Genomic DNA, 20,464 nt, shown 5'->3' on the forward strand with positions numbered 1-20,464 from the left:
ATATTTAAAAAAGTCAACTGCGTCAAACATTTAGGGAGGAGGGAGTAGCTGTCATTGCATCATATTGCTGACCACTCTTTTGAAGTGTATGGTGGTTGTGGTCATTCTATTGGTTAGACATGCATGCTAAAGGGTTAATACCACTTTAATAGTCTTGTCGGCAACAAGAGAGATTCTCATGTCATCATAGTGTCATTACATTATAATTGTTACTGTGTGTTAATATCTCTAACAACATAGCGTTTATATATAGTTGTGCTGCACATACTGAATATATTCACAATAATTTTCCTACAGTACATACTGTATTTCTATCAACCTCCACAGGATTCTCTGCTTTTTCTAGTCGAGCAATGCTCCCTAACATGTTTCGGTAGCAACTAGTACTAGCAAACAAGTAGATCTTTTTTTTAATGAAAATACCTAGTAACAATACAAGTATCCGAGTTGCTGGATTTTGTTTTTCACCAGCAAATGAAAGAAGATCGATCATGCAGACAAATAGTATATAGGTGGTGATGTATAAGCAACCATTCATCACTAACAAAATATTAATGGCACACCTCGAAGGGTGAAGAGAGTAGGAGTACGCGGCAACAGACTCTATATTGCAAGAAAAAGTGCATGCCCTACTGTTGTATCTACACTGGTGACACCATATCCCTAGCTAGCTAGCTAGCTAGCTGTATCTGTTCCCGATGGATGACGACACTATGGATTCATAACAAAGTTGCTCATGTTATCCCTACAATCGTGGTGGCAATGGCACACAAAGAAAGTTGCTTATGGCAGTCCTTCAGATTCTTACATGAACATGGCAGTTTGCCACTTTACAAATCATGGATATAATTAGTTAACAAGTGATGAGGCATGAAATATGCCTGTATGGGTGGCAACAGTCACCGATAATGTGGGCCTACCTTTTGTAAGCTCACATTGCAGTCATTGTTACGTGAAACATATAGACAAAAATTGACTATATTATAATATATTATATTGGTCAGTTCCCTTAGTAGTTGCGTGGGATTCACGCATTTGTGTGACGTATTGTTTTTATAAAGAAAACAAGATGGTGCCAGTAATAGCCATAAGCTGCCCAATATGCTTATTCAGTTGTTTATATGTAAAATAAAGATGTGTACTTGGTTGCGTGATCTATTATATGGTGCACGGGAGTCGAGAGGTGCCAATAAGCGGCGTAAGCTATGACCAATATGCTCATCCAATTGTTTCGTAAAATAAAGATATATGTACCTAGTTGCGTGAGAAGATTAGATTATTGTTGTCTATTATATAGTGCACGAGAATGCACACAAGTATCTAACAAAGCAAAAGAGGATGAACTTTGAAGGATTTGCATCATGGCTCCTTTGGATTGAAGTATTCTCATAAGAATTTTTTAAGGATTCAAATCCTTAGGAATTTTTCCTAAATTGCTGTTTGAAACATAGGATTAAAAGTTGATAAATTCCTTTGGATTGCTTTCCAATAGTTCAATTCCATATGAAATTTTCTCATGAGCTCAAACCTCTTTTTTTTTTTTTGTCTTTGAGAAGTACAACACGCCTTCTCTCTTCATCTCTCTTCTCTCTTTCTAGAAAGCTATCAAATTCATCTGATATTTTCCTATGAGACGTCCAAACACATCATCTTTTAAATTCCTGCATTTTGAATTCATGTAGAATTCATCAATGCATAACATTTCAGTCATGTGTTTTTTTTCTATTCCGATACTTTTAAAATCCCACGTTTCAATAGGGCTCTCACACGGGAAGTTTTTTCCTATACGGCCCTTTGGAACAAAGGATTTAACCATACCAAATTCCTTCAGGTCAATCCATCAGAATTTTAGAGGAAAATAATCATGATGTTTGACATAATGTTTTGTTCTTCCTATGACCGAAAGTTCCTATGTTTTTTCTCTGTGTCACCAAATGATAGTTTTGGAATTTTCATGTGGGAATTTAATAGGCATGACGCCCTAGTCACATGGAAGACACGTGAGTCGGTAACATAGAGAGTTTGAGTTGGGCCAACTACAAAACTTTGTCTGTTTTGAACTTTTGAGTTTAATTTATTGCTATTTTATGTTACAATAGATTTTTTGAAAAAAAATAATGTTAGCAATTTTCCATGCAGCAATAATGGATTTTTGAAGCTCCAAAATAGATGACTATATATGCCGATTAGTGATAAACGAGGGATTGGGTAGCATTTCAGTGTCAATATATAAGGAATTTGTCTAATGTCATACTAAGATACTAGCTAATCACCGGCCGTACGTGATTTGCTACTATGGATGAATATGACTTATTATGTATGCTGTTATTATTAATTTGTAACAAACTAACTGCAAAACTCATCCATGTAGATGTCTTTGCATGATTAACATGTATTTTAGATATTGCTTAGCATAAAACCACATTATATTACGTAGAAAGGCTATTTTACAATATGAAAGTACATCGAGGAACAGTTGATTAGAGAGAATCTAAAATATTTTCTATTAATATAGTAGGTATGAAGAAGTTGGACTAAGGCAATAGATGCACGAACCAAATTTGAAAATATACTTTGTTTTTTCATATTTTACATTTATATACATGTCTGAGATTAACTTGCAAAAATATACCTAGTCCGCGGAACGGTTGTGCGGGAGCGAGCGCAAACCGCAGGCTGGGGATGCGGGAGCGGAACCCGAGCCGGTCACGCGGAACCGGGATGTGCGACCGAGTCGGTACCGCAGTACCGATGCGCGGGAGCGATGGCGCCCTCAGCCGCACGGCGGTACCGTAGAACGGCGGCGTGGGACCACGCCGGCCCTATGGTCCACTGTGTTATTCCCCCAATTTTTTCCAACTCATCTCCTTCTTTTTCCACGCACGCTTTTCAAAGTGCTAAATGGTGTATTTTTTACAAAAAGTTTCTATATGAAAGTTGCTTAAAAAATCATATTGATCCATCTTCGAAAAAAAAATCTAATAATTGATTAATCACGTGCTAATGGACTACTCCGTTTTCCGTGCGGAGATTTGTTCGCTGTTTGGGGAATGACGCATGGTCCCGCGCATCCATTATGCGGGAGCGCGCCAGCTCCAGGCATCGCCCAAAAAAACCCAAAAAAAAACCACGTTGCCGCTAACCCGTCCTGCGGGACCGGCGCGGTAGCACTTCCCCGGCCTGCAGGACCGGCTCGGTCCCGCGTCCCGGTTCCGTGGTACTGGCTTGGTTTTGCTCCCACATCCCCATTCTGCGGGTCGTCCTCGCTCCCGCGCATTCGTTGTGCGGATTGGGTATATTTTTACAAATTAATCTCATGCATGTGTATATAATCACAAAATATGAAAAAAAAAGTATGTTTTCAATTTTTTTTCATAGATGCACACGTACAAAAAATCGATTGTTTTTAATAGAAAAACACGTCGACACATTATTAGCAAATCTGTTTATGTATTATGAGGAGGTAAGTTATATCTCTTCGAGGGTGGGAGAAGTGTTCCGTAAGGGATAAATTGAAATGATCCACATTTTCATATGTCTAGGCTGTTACACGCAGTTAATTATTTTCCCCAAAAACTTATGGTTCATGCTTAGGGTGTGTTTAGTTCACTTTAAAATTGAAAGTTTGGTTGAAATTAAAACGATGTGACAGAAAAGTTAAAAGTTTGTGTGTGTAGGAAAGTTTTGATGTGATGGAAAAGTTCGAAGTTTGAAGAAAAAGTTTGTAACTAAACTAGGCCGAAATAGACTGCATATGGACCTACTATGTGGGACCTACAATTTGGATAGTTAATAAAGAAAGCATGTATCTGCAAAATTTAAGTGGTGTGTTTGTGAACATCAGAACATGTAATATTCGTCCTGCCTAATTAAACGGCATAAAACAAAGGCATTGCACCATTCCCTTTAGACTTTGAACTAGTATTGTAATTTCTTAATTTCACCAAGTAAAGAAGGACATGTGGACGGAAAAGAAACGAGTATGAATTGAATAAATATTAACTAGGATATATAGTACTTACGTCATCATGTATGAAATACGTACATTACATTATATATACAGGCATCATAATTAGCGTTGGATAGTTGTCATTGCATTACCTACGACCACCGGCCTGTAGCTGAAATTTTGGGGTCCCTTTCAGAGATAATCCTCTCAATTGTCAATGGCATATATAATAAATACTAGACTCGTCAAATTTTTTGTTGTGAAACTAGCTCACCCGTGTTTAAGTTCTAGACTTCATACGGATACTCGTATTTTTAGCTAATTATTCTTATAATGGTAGACGATGTATCTGTCCACAATGAGGCGCGCGTGGTGAATCTCAAAATATGTCGGCCCAATCTTCCGAAGGTAGGGATAGGATGTACGTGTATGTTCATAAGGTGCGTGTGTTGTGAGTACCTATGTTTGTACCGTGTTTTTTTTTTTAAAGAAAAATCCCTTCTCTCTCTTTTGTTTGGCGTTGGTTAGTCTATTTTGAAAACCAACATAATATAAAAAGGATGGAGAGAGTACATCGCAATCGTAAGTACGGGAACTTTTACCCTACATATATAATATATATACTCTATGTAAGCTGTTCTTTTCTACTTAACAAATTAATAAATCGGAATGTTAATTAACTAGTTAGGAAAAAATTAATTGATTTCATCATCTATTGAGATAAGATATATATGATATTGTACAAGATAGAATACTACTTATAACAATTAAAATCACTAGGACTGGGGCGGGTGGCATCTCGATCAACTTGGGATAGGATGGTAGATACTTCTCCCTCTATTTTAAAATATTTGACACCGTTAACTTTTTAGCACGTGTTTGACCGTTCGTCTTATTAAAAAAATTTATCAAATATGTAAAACTATATGTGTATATGAAAGTATATTTAACAATGAATCAAATGATATGAAAAGAATAAATAATTACTTAAATTTTTTAAATAAGACGAATGGTCAAACACGTATTTAAAAAGCCAACGGTGTCAAATATTTTGAAACGGATAGAGTATGTTTTATTAGTATTATATACACTAGATGTGTATTAATTTTAATGCGCTAACGTGGCCCGAAGAATAGTTTTAAGCTAACAATACATATTAATTAAGTAGTACTACATGAATAGGCTCACTGACGAACAAAGCTGGGATCAGGTGTTTTTTTTGTGAGATGTCAACAAATATTATATCTGTCTTCTTGATGTATCGATTTCGATGCAATAATGTCAATGGACAAAAATAAAGAAAAAGAGAGATTAAGAAAGTGAAGGTAGGTATTGCATTGTTTAAGGCACAGGTACATGTACGCGTGCGAGCGTGTGGCTTGTGCGTGCACGGACGTAGGTGACGCGTGGCCAGCTCGATCGATCTATCTACGATGCAACATAGTATATACGGAAATGCTCAACGCCGGTCACCCGGCGCGGAAGGAGCCGGATCGGACGCTCCCCTTCTCTAACACACAGTGTCTCTTTCTGGCCTCACCATACCATGTATCTTTACCATATACTCCATTGCAACAAATTACTCACATATTTTGGAAACCCTCTATTAAGGAATTTGGTTTGTTTTTTTATTCCACAAAAAATGTTTCATCTAGTGCACTCACAGTATTTCACTATGGATAGATCTAATGTTGCAGTGAACTAAAATATTCTATTGCAACAAATCACTAATATATTTTGGAAATCCTCTATTAAGGTAATTCGTTTTATTTGTTGTTCCACCAAAAATATTTCACCTAGTGTACTCACAAAATTTTACTATGTATATATCTAATGTTGCAGTGAACTAAAACATTCTTTCGCTATTTGCTGAAACATTGTTTTTATATAAGGTGAAACAACATCTGATTTAAATGAATGAAACATTTTCGATCCACTTAGTTGAAACAATTCCGATATACCTGGTGGAACATCGTGCAACATTTAAAAATAATTCAATAATAAGCTAAAAAAAATTTCGTCGGAATATATCCATTTGTGGTCTTGTTTTGAAGATTTAATTGCAACGAATTTAATGGTGCAATCGGATCATGATTTGGATAAGTAATTTAAGAGAAAAGTTAGTTTAAAATAGTTTTGCACGTAAATCAAGCGCTGACGTCATGCTGACATCAACGTCCGATTTTAACCTCCTCTCATCGGGCGTCGAGCCAGAGTCGCTTCCACATATATATAGCCTCTTCTACTCTCAAAAAGGCTGCATGTTAGTTAGAGTACACAAATAAAATCTTGGAATCGTAATGGAAACACTGATATTTGATATGTGGAATCAACATTAGTAGATTTATCATTTTTTTTGAATGGTCATGCTGTTGCCGACATTTTATATAAAGAAGAAGGTGCCTTATTTCAAGAAGAAAACGAGACCAAACCTTCCAATGCACAATTAATTAGGAAAAATTGGGCGAAAACCACAACACTCTAACCTAAGCTACCAACACCGTGAAAAAAGAAAAAATAGCGGAGCCCAAAACAGCCATCGATAAAGAGCTTGTTGTAAGCGACACAAAGGCTTCGACTTCGTGAGGCAAGTGCTATCGTTGCCGAGCTTGTCGCCTAGCGACACAACAGTTTCGACTCCACAGTTATCACATCATTGTTGCCAAAGGCATCGTAGAAAACAAGCAAGACACCGACCGTCCACTTTAAACATCAGCCCAAGCCACTTGAGCACTACTACTTGTACACAGCTAACACCAACCTTCCTCGACAACTGCAACGTGTTATCGTACCAAGCTTCATCGCACCCCAATAAAGCAGCTCCGACATCAGTAGATTTATCAATAAAGAAATAATGTGGCTGATAGGATAGCATGGATACATTCGGCTGCAGCAGCCCACTACTTATACGTTGTGACACTGTTGGTGTTTGGTAACTACAGCGTAGGGTATCGAAAAGTCCTAATAATATCATGCTTTTATACTTTTAATATTTTCTAAATATAAAATTAAAGAGAAATATAGTTAAATATGTGCATTATATATATATTGAAGACAATATCTATATATATGTTTGCCCCAACAAATTAAAGTCAACCGAACCATATCATATAGTATATCGTAATGCGCTAGCTATCTATTGGCTGTCGTATCTAGCTCTAGCCTCCTCATTTGCATACGTTGTGTAGTAATTAATTTGTCTACTCTACTAATATATAATCTGCAAATACCCACTATTTTAACTTAAAATAATATAATAACAAAAAGTCCAAGTAGCGATCGGTGAAGTGATCAAGACTAGCTGATAGATTGATAGATAGATAGGTGTAGATAGACAACTTTTATTATTTTTTAAATTTTAAATTTTAAAAATAAATCTTTGTAAAATTCATTTTTAAAATATGAACCTTTTAGTTATGCCAGCTTGTTTGGCGTGACAAAATAACACATTACGTCACCTACAGCGGCAATGATAATTTTATCCTACCATGCCAGCTATATTGGTGTGGTTACGCTAGCTAGTTACACATGACTAAATAACGTTGTCACGTCATTTAGACCCGTGTGATAATATTGTTTCGTCACGCCTTCCTGATTGGTTTGGTCAAAAAGATACCGATTTAAAAAAAAGTTTTGAAAATATATGTTTTTAAAATTAAAAACTAAAATAATTTTTTTAAAAAAAATCGTAGGTACTCCGTAGATAGACAGATGCTATATCTCAAAACAAAAAGTTAGATATAGGGGCAGCTTAGAGATAGGTACCCGCTGACACGTGGGCCACCCATCCAAACCGTCCTATGCTATAAATAATGGCGCCCCCGCGGCTCACCATTGCACTCCAATCCAAAAGTATAATCAAGCAAAGCAGCTCGATCGAGTGTTCGACTGATCACCAGTTGGAGCTAATCGATCGAGAGAGAGAGAGAGAGAGAGTATGACGGTGGAAGTGGAGGCGGTGACCATGGCGAAGGAGGAGCAGCCGGAGGAGGAGGAGGTGATCGAGAAGTTGGTTGAGAAGATCACCGGGCTGGCGGCGGCCATCGGCAAGCTGCCGTCGCTGAGCCCGTCGCCGGAGGTGAACGCGCTGTTCACGGAGCTGGTGATGACCTGCATCCCGCCCAGCAGCGTGGACGTGGAGCAGCTGGGGGCGGAGGCGCAGGACATGCGCGGCCGCCTCATCCGCCTCTGCGCCGACGCCGAGGGCCACCTCGAGGCGCACTACTCCGACGTCCTCGCCGCCCACGACAACCCGCTCGACCACCTCGCCCTCTTCCCCTACTTCAACAACTACATCCAGCTCGCCCAGCTCGAGTACGCCCTCCTCGCCCGCCACCTCCCCGCCGCCCCGCCGCCCTCCCGCCTCGCCTTCCTCGGCTCCGGCCCGCTCCCGCTCAGCTCCCTCGTCCTCGCCGCCCGCCACCTCCCCGCCGCCTCCTTCCACAACTACGACATCTGCGCCGACGCCAACCGCCGCGCCAGCCGCCTCGTCCGCGCCGACCGCGACCTGTCCGCGCGCATGGCCTTCCACACCTCCGACGTCGCCCACGTCACCACCGACCTCGCCGCCTACGACGTCGTGTTCCTGGCGGCGCTGGTGGGCATGGCCGCCGAGGAGAAGGCGCGCATGGTGGAGCACCTCGGGAAGCACATGGCGCCCGGCGCCGCCCTGGTGGTGCGGAGCGCGCACGGCGCCCGGGGATTCCTGTACCCCGTGGTGGACCCGGAGGAGATCCGCCGCGGCGGCTTCGACGTGCTCGCCGTGCACCACCCGGAGGGCGAGGTGATCAACTCCGTCATCATCGCGCGCAAGCCGCCCGTGGCGGCGCCGGCGTTGGAGGGAGGAGACGCGCACGCGCACGGCCATGGCGCCGTGGTGAGCCGTCCATGCCAGCGCTGCGAGATGGAGGCGAGGGCGCACCAGAAGATGGAGGACATGTCCGCCATGGAGAAGCTGCCCTCCTCGTAGGCAGGCATCGATGACTGCTTCCATCGCTTGCTACCTCACCAGCTCACCTGATAAATCACCTCAGTTACTATCGATTAATCATTTACCATGCATTAATTAAGAAGAAAACATATATACCATAATTATCTACCAGTAAAACAAATCTAATAGTAGTATTTAATAATCTCGTTGGTAATTAACTGCAGTCATGCATGAATGCATGCCATATTGCGTCGCTATCTTTTTTTCCCATGATGAGACTGATGAGAGAGAGAGAATATATGTCGCTATTGAGTGTTACTGCTTGATTACTGTACTAGTAGCTTATTACAATCAATCATTGTCTCTGTTGCGTATTTATGAGTGTAAGTGGTTAATTTTCTGTTAGCATAATTAAGTTACCTGTATAATCTGATGTGTACGTACGCATACTGTCTCGATCGATCTCCGGGGCTTAAAAAGGAGATCGATTAATTGATCGAGGAGCAATTATAATTATGATGCAGTCATGTTTATAGTTAATTTGCATGTGATCATGAATTCCATCGTAACGATCCGCTACTTCTTAAAAAAAAAAAGAAAGTATTCTCTCCGTTCCAAAATCCAAGATACTGTAGATATTGTAGTACTATTTTTCGGATATTTTATAATACAAGACATGCATGCATATATTCAATTGACTAGCATATTCTCTTCATTAAATTATTATTTTTGAATCCTTCACTCTCATGATCTATCTATTGGATATTTATATGCAATGATGCATACATTGTACCATTTCTTAAAGTGATCTAAACGAGGGGACAATAATATACTCCCTCCATCCATAAATATAAGAAATTTTAGTTGGATATGATGTATTCTAGTACAACGAATCTAGATATAAAGATTGTCCAGATTTGTTGTACTAGAATGTGTCACATCCAATCAAAATTCCTTATATTTAGAGACGAAAGGAGTGTTTTTTTATCATTAGATTAAGGGTGGTTAATTATATCTTTAGTATTTTCGAATGAAGAGAGTAAAAAAAAACATAAGGATGAGAATATATAGGTTTATTTTCCATTAGAATTTAGGGGAAATGGAGGTTACTTCATATGAATCTGGACATCCTATTTCTCATGTTTAGATGGCTTCGTAGAAAAGAATTTTCTAAGAATTTAAATCCTCCACAAATCCTACGAATTTTCTTTCATCCAAAGGAACCATATAAATTAAGCAGCCAGATACTAGTCGACAAGCCTAAATGATTGGAGCAGCATCCACCAGGCCAAAATGATTTGATTTGATCGCTCGAAATGTGTGCCTGTAACTGCTAGGGTTACTCCGATACATGCCTTTCCATTAATATATCTGTTCTAAAATAAATCAACCTAGAAAAAAATAAAACCTCTCCCAGTACAACGAATCTAAACTTGGACAGCCATTTGTCGAGATTGTGTACTAGAAAATGTCACATCCCCTCCTAGGTAACTTTTTTTTTGGGGGGGGGGGGGGGATGGAGGGAGACAAAAGGGGTCGAATCCATTGGTTTTGGGCTGTCAGATGACTCAGAACACACAGTAGTACTCCCTCCATTTCACAATGTAAGTTATTTTAGTATTTCCCACATTCATATTGATGTTAATGAATCTATATAGATATATATGTCTAGATTCATTAACATTAATATGAATGTGGAAAATATTAGGATGACTTACATTGTGAAACGGAGGGAGTACAAATTTTTCAGTTCTCGACCTAATGAGCACTTCCGGGAAGTCAGGGTTGGTGTGTTAAAGTGTTACAGTTTGACAGCCTTTAATATTGATCGGATCTCATTCGTATCTCTTGACTATAAAATCAAATATATCGAACCCATCAGCTATTAAGATTGTGTAAAATGACTTTTTCAGCAATTTTAATAGAGGTATTAGCTGGCTTACACTTCAATGAATAGAAAAATTAAAAACAAACATAGATCCCACGTGTAAGTGACAAGAAAAAAAAAACTATAAGACCCACATGTCAACTTATACCGCAGCCTTCTTTTTCTCACTCAGCATGCGAGGTGGCTGTCAAGCTTCCTTGATTGCTAAAGATAGCTCCCAGCTCCAAGGCAGCCACCCATACTCACCGCAGTGGCCCCTCCCGGGTTTGCCCGCCCCTTAGTGAAGCCACGGAGCAAAGTGATTTTGGAAGCCTCCCCCTCCACAATCTCAACTCCCCTCTTCCCCCAAAAACCTACCTCGTCAGAAACCTTAGAGAAAACCCACAACTTATGAGATGGCCTATGGCAAGAGCAAGCCAAACCTGTTGTGTCTTGGGGTTGGAAGGGGGGGGGGAGGGAGGGGCGAGGGGAGCGCTCGCGTGTCGCTGCTATGCAAAAGAGGGATGAGGGATGAGAGGAGCCTGCTAGCTAGGGGAGGAAGGGCCGAAGAGGGAAGATGAAGGAGGAGGAGAATATAATAAGGATAATAGGAGGAATAAGAGAGGGAGAGAGAGGATGACCTATAGGCGCCATGTCATGACTGACATGTGGGTTACACGGATTATTTCAATCTTGTTTTAAAAAAAGTGCAATGATATGTGGGTCTAATTTTTATTTATTTATCTTGCTGATTGTAATTCCACATAAGTGCTATGTAGTATAAAGATCAGGTCAACATTTCACATGGGCACCACATCAGTGAAAACCACCACCAAATTACTCTCGAAGTTATTTTTTAAACAGTTTTAATAATTGGAGGAGTTGTTGTATCAGGTTTGTGCATTTGAAGGATATTAATCAAATCCACGGTATACTAGACGGAGCCCAAGTGGACTTTTTTCTGAAGAGTTCACCTGCCTTCGGTTGGGTCGTATGTAGCCCATCTGTATGGATCGGCCTTTTTTCGGGGTTGGAGTTTAATTTACCGAACCCCGGAGGCGTCGCATTTGCTCCCTGAACTGCCCATCAAATTCGGAAGCCCCGGCGTCCGTCGCGCCTATCACCGCCATCCGCCGGAGACACAGCTCTCCGCCATCGAGATCGAGTCATGGCTGTTCGATCGCCGACGTCGACCACCGTGGCCAAGGCGGTAGCTTGCTCGACGCTGCCATGGATTATGCTTTCTGAATTCCGATCCACCCAATTAACCAAGAATCAATGTAAGCGAGAGCAGTGAATTCATCACAGCCCGATCTGAAGAACACTACACCACAGATCCTCCTAAATTCATCGATCATGATCTCTCTCTCTCTCTCTCTCGATTAATCACTTGGGATCTGCATAGTTTTCGCTTAAGAAAAGAAGGGATTAGAGACGACGTTCTGCTGTTAATTGTTGTTACCCCAGCTGAATATATGTGCTCCTTGTAATTTTGGTTTTAGCTTGAATTAATCACTAGTAATTACAGGTTTGCAAGATGCAGATATTGTGTGAGAGAATGGCTAGGTATTATACTTGTCTTTTTACTTGGGACATAACACCGTCAACATGGCATAAACCAAGGTTAATTAAATCGGAGCTATTTGTTCGAGTTTCTGAATTTAATTGTTTCGAGTGTGGTGGATCGAGTCGATCAGTCGAGTCGAGAGTCGAGTAGAGTAGAAGAGCGAATTTTAATACAAGTAATTAATTAATATCGTCGTTAATTATTGTTAATCGATACAGTGAAGATACATGTAAGCACGTGCCAATGTCGATATACAGTACTACTCGTATCATACTAGGGGATCACTATTTACTGCGGTTGTGCTCCTAGAAAAGCTTTCATATAAAATTTTCGTTCGAAAAGAATATGAGAAATACTAAAATACTTACATTGTGAAACGGAGGAAGTAGAAACGTAGTTGTGGTAGATAACATGCAGAACAATCAGCAACAGCAACTCTGGTCTCGTGACACTTGCTTTGCTGTGCTCCTCAATCCGGTGGCCAAGCCGGATGGGCGGTAATTGGTCTAGTTCAGGAAGGCCCAGTGAGCAGCCCAGGAGAGGGTCTCTAGGGCCCATGTGCCGGTCCGTATGGGCCAAAAGAGCACTGTTGTCCCTTTACGGAAAAAGTACACCGAAGGTCCCTCAATTTGTCATCGAGTTAAAAAACGTCCTCAAAACATAAAACCAGATATCCGTCCTCCCTTAACTAACTAAAACCGGTCAAGGTCCTTTGTTGGTTTTGACCCGGTTTTATCCGATGTTATGGCTGAGTCAGCGTGGGATCCACGTGGGGCCCACATGTCAGGTGTCCATGTCACCCTCTCGGCCTCTCTCTTTCCCTTTTCTCTTTCTCTGTTTCTCCTTCCTTCCTCTTGCAGGGCATGGGGATGCCGGCGGCGGCCGCGTGCGGGCGGATTGCTCGGTCCGATCCGCACGGATTTGGGTGGAGGATTTCGAGCGGCGGCGTCGGGAGCAAGCGCGCACGCAGGGTGTTTTTGGGAAGGTTAGAGAGCGTTCCGGTTGGCGTCGTCGGTGATTTCGGGCGCGGATCGCTCGATTTGGTCTGGATTTCGTGGCGATCGGCGCTGGATTTTATTTTTTTTTTTTGGGGGGGGGGGGGGGGAGGGGGGAGGGGGGGCTGAGCTGCGGAGGCATCGGAATGGCGGCGGCAGCGCTGCCTCGCCTCCTCCTCGCCGCGGTGGTGCTGTGCGCCGCGTTCGCCTCCGTACCAGGGTTCACCGACCCCTCCGATGGTGAGTCTACTCAACCCCAATCTGTAGCGATCGAGTAGTTAGCGTTTGATGCCTCTACTCCGAGCTCGCGTGCGTACTTGCTCACACTTCGTATTAGTGTTCGTGTTGCTTCTGGTCTTAGCCACATCAATGGATGTGATTGTGTACCACAGCAAGTGTGTGCTTGCTAGTGTGCCCGTGCCATAGTTACCTTTGTTCAGTTCCTGCGTGTCACGCCGTATTCATGTCTGTGTATGACTTCGCTGCCTTATGTTTAATTTTCCATGGCAGCTTTCTGGGTGGACATTTGAGGGCGGTGACCCCTGTGGTGGCCGCGGTGAACAACGGCCATGGCATGGAGTCCTTTGAAGGGATTCATCATTCATCCATTGTCGCTTTGTAATTCTTCAGCTATTCGACTGTGTTGCAATGCCGGACGGAACGCGCGACGGCGGCGTAGCCCGGACGAGGAGGAGGAGGAGGACGGCGACACCTGCGAGGAAGAAGAGATGGACCAGATCGAGACGGCGCAGCTCGAGGGGAACATCAGGCGGCCCGCACGAGGGGGACGGGGAGGCCGGCGAGATCGCGCGGCCCCGAGCCCGCGCGCCGCCTGGGGGAATCTCGCGCCACCCTGGGAGCCGCCGTCGCCGGCCGCGCGCACCCTACGAGAGCATAGATCGAGAGGAAGGAAGGAGAAACAGAGAAAGAGAAAGGGGAGAGAGAAGGTGACGTGTACACCTGACATGTGGGCCCCACGTGGGTCCCACACTGACTCAGCCGCCATGTCGGACAAAACCGGGGTTAAAACCACCAAAGGATCTCTTGTGATCGGTTTTGATTAGTTAAGAGACGCCGGATATCTAGTTTTGTGGTTTGAGGATGTTTTTTAACTCGATGACAAGTTGAGAGACCTTCGGTGTACTTTTTCCCCCTGGAAACGTCCCTGTTATAAAGGCGGTCTTGTAAATTCATTGGCATAAAAAAAACCTAGAATTGTAAATCTATGACAGTGAAACTATAAATAGACCATATGGGGTATGTAATAGGGATCCAATATTACTTAACTAATATACTTTATAATCCTATTTTTTATAAAACTCGAGCGAGCCTACCTTTCAGCAAAAGTGTTCATCATATGACAACACCTACTATTGGTAATTTGAAGATGCGCAGACAACACTTGATCGATATTGGTAATGTCCTTGGTAATGTACTTGATCTGTAAGTATAATTACTCTATGGCTGGTTTAGTTTGTTGCCAAAATTAATCTTATCAAAATTTGATATTACTATAGTTTGACACATATGGGCATTGCCAAAATTTGAAAGTATTGGATGTGTTTGGTTTACCACCATTTCAAATTCTTGTTTTTATGAGAAGAAACTTTTAGAAATACTAAATTTTAGTATGGTGACAATGGAAAAGTATGTTTAGTTATTACATTACCAAAATTTGGTAAAACCAAAAGGTTTCTTTTGCAACAAAGGATTTTTAAGGAATTTTAGAGGAATTCATGTCCTATGAAAAATTTTCCTACGTGATTATTTGGATCACAAGAATAGCTATAACAAATCCTATGAAATTTCTTTGGATTCGCTCAAAACATAGGAATTTTAGATAATTCTAACATTAGCTTCAACCTCTTAGCAAAAATCCTTCATCTCTCAACTCTCATCTTGCGTTTTTTCTGCATTTTTTGCAAATAGCTATTCCAATAATTTTCTTGTGTTTTTTCAATCCATAGAATTTGAGATGTTAGGACATTTAATCCTGTATTTTTTTTCGGGCATTTTAATCCTGTATTGTTTTTTTCGGGAGTACATTCGAAACAGCTGAAAGAGGTAGTCCGAGTGTGCAGTGATATAAATAAATAAATAAATGCAGCAGCTAGCGAGGCGTGATGTGGTGTGCTGCAAAACGTAAAGTAAGCGGCCTATGTCGTGTCCTGTTGCCGTATAGGAGTATGTACATGCACGTGTGCGTACCATATGCTCGTATGTACGGCTCCATATCATATACGTACATTATGCTGTCCTGCATGCCTGCCTAGAGTATCAGAGAGAGTATCTCAGTAATTTATCAGTATATATAAGGCAACTGGGGCCCTGCAGTTGCATAGTATACCTTCAATCTGCTGGCTGCTGCTGCATATATATATATATATAGCCATGTACCACTACCGTGCAGCAGCCTGAAGATATGTATGTACTCCTCTATCACCGTGTTTAGTTCCAAACTTTCAACTTTTCCATCACATCAAAACTTTCCTACACATATAAACTTTCAACTTTTTCGTCACATCGTTCCAATTTCAACCAAACTTCTAATTTTAACGTGAACTAAACACAATATATATATATATATATATATATATATATATATATATATATATATATATGTGTGTGTGTGTGTGTGTGTGTGTGTGTGTGTGTGTGTGTGTGTGGGTGGTCACTCCACTCAGCACTGCTCATTGGGAATCCTATGCAACTTTTTACTCATCGTCAGGTTCCTCCTCCGTTGTTTGCTTCCTATTCCTATACCCAACAATCGATTGCCCTGTTAGTATTACTGACTGTGAACAATCCATCGAAATAATGAATGAAAACACAAGCTACCCGCACCTTTTTCACACATTTACTAGCTAGTAATAGTAATAGCTCATTGTCAGTAATATTATGTAATATGGACTGGAGAACATGATACATTTGCATGATGCAAACGACTGCAGACACATGATAGCTAGTAAAAAGCTACTAGCTGCTACTACTATCAGCTCACAGCCAACTCTGCATTCATTCAGATGCCTGCCTTCATCATACAGTCACTCTTATGAATTATGATCTAGAGGCATATATATAGCTGCCCTGTTGTTACAAAAAAATGCAAAGCATCGAACACTTACTGCTACTCTTATGCGGGTCCGGAAGAAACTCCGCTTCTTTGCTCTTCTCACCGCATGAATGAATAATTTTCATCTCTCTCTCTCTCTCTGTCCCCAACCCAATACATACTTCCGCTACTTTAGCATAGGATCCAATGAGATATCATGTCTCGGCCGTGTGCAACCCTCTTTATTTTTGGGTGCATGACATTTCTGAGTGAGATAGTACATTCGCTGCATACATATCCATGGCTCTAAAATAAATGCAAGTGTACACTAAAAACTATTTCTCGATATCAAACAGGAGATCTATGTGCCTTTGCCTTTCAAGTAAGAAGAAAAACAGAGAGAAATAAACGACAGACAATAGCTAGCTAACCAAACCTTTACAAACTTGCTTCTCAAATTTGTTGCTGTATATATGTCTGACGTAGACATGGATTAAATTCCATTATCCAAAAAAAAAACCCTTACCAATTCATTTTTTTTAACCAAAGATCGATCCAGCTTTATAACAAAAACTAGAGAGAATGTCAATTCAAATTTAACCATGACAAAAAAAACCTATAAGCCCACTGGGTGGATCGATATTTTGAATTGCATATCCATTTCCGCCTTACTGTACATGTCCTACTCCTAGTTAAAACGACAATGCGCATATTTAAGTTAGTGCAGAGAGCAGGAATTAATCTTCTTTTACCTCTTTATATATTAAAAAATTGCATTCCCCATCTAGAGAGCGTATCCTATGCACACAGGCCCTCACGTGTACACACCATGTACACCAACTAAAAATTATCACAAAAAATTCTAGGAAAATTCATACATGTACTTTCAATAGTATTACATCTACGTGCAAAGTCGCATCTTCAAATTCATTCTACATAGAGAATAACAAAAAAGGTAAAATTTTAACAAAATTGCAACCTTAGAACTGTCAGATTTTTTGTTTTTTTTGTTACGGCTAAAATATAATGAATTTGACGTTAAGATTTTAACCCTAGGTGTAATACAATTGAAAGTATGTGTATGATTTTTTCTAGATTTTTTGGTGACATTTTTTAGTTGGTGTGCACGTGTGTACACGTGAGTGTCTGTGTGCATAGGATATGTTGCCCCCTATCTTGGCATCATTGGTGCACGTAACTATATAAATAGTCATGAAAAATCGTAGAGTTCAAAGGTTAGAAATAATTCTAAAGATTGGATCCATTTTAACAACCACATGGCCACTTAAGTACAAGAGATTGAAAAGCAGAGAAAAGTAAAGGAAAAAATTAAAAAAAAAAGTAAAGTATATATCTTTATTATCGTTGTTTTTCCCTTCTTTCGTCCGATGGTGACATTGTTGCGGTCGATGATGGATCTGGAATTTGCATATATTGTTGTTTTTTCAGTTGTGTGCAAGTCAAACTGTCTGTAGGGACACGTAGCAATATAATCTTGATTCCATTACAAGTTAGGTACTCCCCTGGTTTCGTACTGTAAGTTGTTTTAATTTCATCTTAATTTAAACTTTTCTTAAATTTGATAAAGTTTATAAAAAGACATGTAGCATAATTTTTAACCCAAAACAAACATATCAATGTATAGATTCAATGAAAGTAGTTTGGTGTTTACACTACTACAAATCAACTAAAAATATTATTGAAAATTCAAAAAAATTGAGTAAAAGTATTATAACTATGTGTAAGGATCTGACCTCAAATTCGTTATATTTTTATCGTGACAAAAAAACCTAATAATTTTAAGAGTATAAATCTATCAGAATTTTATCTTTTTTTTCTTCACATGTAGATGAATTTGAATATTAGCCTTTACACATCCTCTCTCCGTCACATAAAAAATAAATCTAGTACGAGATGTGACACAAACTAGTACTACGAATTTGACCACTGAAAAATTATTCGTGTGTTTCAAAATATATTGGGGCTAAAGAAAATAAAGTTAAGCATAGCGGACCTGTTGGAGGGACCTGCTCACACCAGATAAAGATTGCTCCTTTAAATTCTTTTAGCCTCTGGATCGACTGGTGAAGATGAGGAGCTGAGAGATGCATACAGTGTAGACATTTCATGTGGCAGACCAATAATCAATTATAGTTAGTTACTTATAGTTAGCTAGCTAGAGAAACGACGAATAAAGCTGCGCGCGGCCATGCATGATATGCCATCCGGCGACTTCGAATTCGTACTCCACAGCATCGCGAAAAGAGTCAGCATCATATCAGCAGCAAGAATGAGCTGGATAGATCGAGCTAGTTGACATATATGCATGTAAGCATGCATGATTAACCTAGCCATGATCGATGGTCCATCCAAATTAACCGCGCTGCTACTGTACATGCATATGATGCATTGACATATGAATACGGTGATCTGTTCCATCCTACTGTACCAAGATATATATAGGAATGGATACATATATATGCTTATATATATCTGACAAAAAGGCAAGGCAAGCACTATATATGCACCCATTTAGCTAGGGGCTTGTTGTTGCTCCTCCTCGATGTCGATGGATTGAGTTGCGCTGACCTCCAGAATTAAAGGCAGGCAGGAATCAAGCTAGTGATCAGTTAGCAGAGAGGGTCGTTGTTTGGTAGTGCTTGTTGTTGCCTAGGCACTCGATCCTGTCCTTCCTTCCTGCGTGATCGATCGATCTTAATATATATAGTTGCATATTGGAACGACTCACTTGTTTTTCATGGATCACCACACCAATGTTTGCTTGCTGTACTTGGAACAGTGGTCTGCTGCCAGCCTCTGCTAGTTACTAGGATTAATAACAGGTCTCTTTCATGTGTTGGCACTTGGCAGCAGCTAGCAGTACTGCTTTATTTGCTGTGCTGGGGACGAGCGAGAGCAAATTCAGATCAGAAACATGCAGACAAGACACACACATTGGCACATTGCACACCAGACAGACAGCGACTTAATGCTGGATCATATATGGGACTATACCCATGTTTAGCTGCATGCATGCAGTAATTATGAGATAGTTTTTTAGTGTGAAATTAACCATGTTCCATTTAGCTCAACTATCAGTTTAAACTTGTGACACAGGTACTGTATTCTCAGTTGAAGATACTCCAAAGAAGGTTGCAGCAACTGCCGGCCTTGAGTTGAGTGCACGGCACAAGTGTAATTAACTACTGAGTACTACATGCAGGGGTAGAGCAGATATGGGTGCTCCAATGGCTTTGGAGCATCAATATTCTGACCCTGATGAGTCCTGACCCACATTGCATATATCTGCCCCCATTCCCCATGTGACTAGATGCTCGCTGTTCGATTCGTTGCTGGTAGATTTGGAGCACTAATGCTCCTTGTTTACCAAACGGTTTCGATCACCAGATTAAGTACTCGATCACCTAATTAAAGTACTCATGTCTTCTTTTCCAGCTGGAGTAGTATTATCACTTACTACTATTTGCCACGTTTAATTTCTACATTAATTTGACTTGAATATAAGCGAGCTTCAGTCTCTGTCTCCAAACAAACTAGGTTCTGTTCAGCCTTGAGTTCTACACGAAACTTAAAAGAGTACGTCGCGTTTTGTTTATACTGATTATAAGCCGTAACGTTTTATTGATAAAACTAAACAATAATGTGTGAAGAAAACTTTTATATGTATTTTTATTAATTCAAAACCAAAGTTGGAAAATAAACTATAACAAAATAAACCTTAAAATTAGGTTTTAAAATCTAAATTTTGGTTGCTTATAAGCTGAAGGTTAAACAATACTAGAATATTTTTTTTTGTCTTGTATAGATATTCCATAGCTGAATTAAAAAAAAAACAACTGAAAACACATGGCAGGCTTCCGGGTGGTTAGTAGAAGACAGTAGTACATTAATCCCCAGTGGCAGTTTGGAGACAGTTAGGAGCTGGTAGTTAGCATGCATGAGAGATGTTCAGTGATCATAGCTCAATGTATATGTGATGTTGACATAACGGTTGCATTGTCTACACGCATATACTCACTCTACTATACTTTTTTTTTTTTGAAACATTGCCCTAATAAGCTAAAGCTAAGGCTAAAATTTATT

The 20,464-nt window shown here is 40.5% G+C and overlaps 1 protein-coding gene across 1 annotated transcript; it reads left to right on the forward strand.

Annotated features, from left to right (window-relative positions):
* The first annotated feature begins 7,791 nt into the window (after positions 1 to 7,791).
* Positions 7,792 to 9,395, forward strand: LOC127778641 (nicotianamine synthase 3). Its single transcript, XM_052305261.1, has one exon. The coding sequence runs from the start codon at positions 7,887 to 7,889 to the stop codon at positions 8,916 to 8,918; it is 1,032 nt and encodes a 343-aa protein (XP_052161221.1). The 5' UTR covers positions 7,792 to 7,886; the 3' UTR covers positions 8,919 to 9,395.
* Positions 9,396 to 20,464: the final 11,069 nt, after the last annotated feature.

The sequence above is a fragment of the Oryza glaberrima genome, chromosome 7, assembly GCF_000147395.1.
Source record: "Oryza glaberrima chromosome 7, OglaRS2, whole genome shotgun sequence".
Taxonomy (NCBI): domain Eukaryota; kingdom Viridiplantae; phylum Streptophyta; class Magnoliopsida; order Poales; family Poaceae; genus Oryza; species Oryza glaberrima.

Bases quoted from the DNA above. Each gene is read 5' to 3' on its own strand.
- LOC127778641 (XM_052305261.1), top strand. From the start codon at position 7,887: ATGACGGTGGAAGTGGAGGCGGTGACCATGGCGAAGGAGGAGCAGCCG.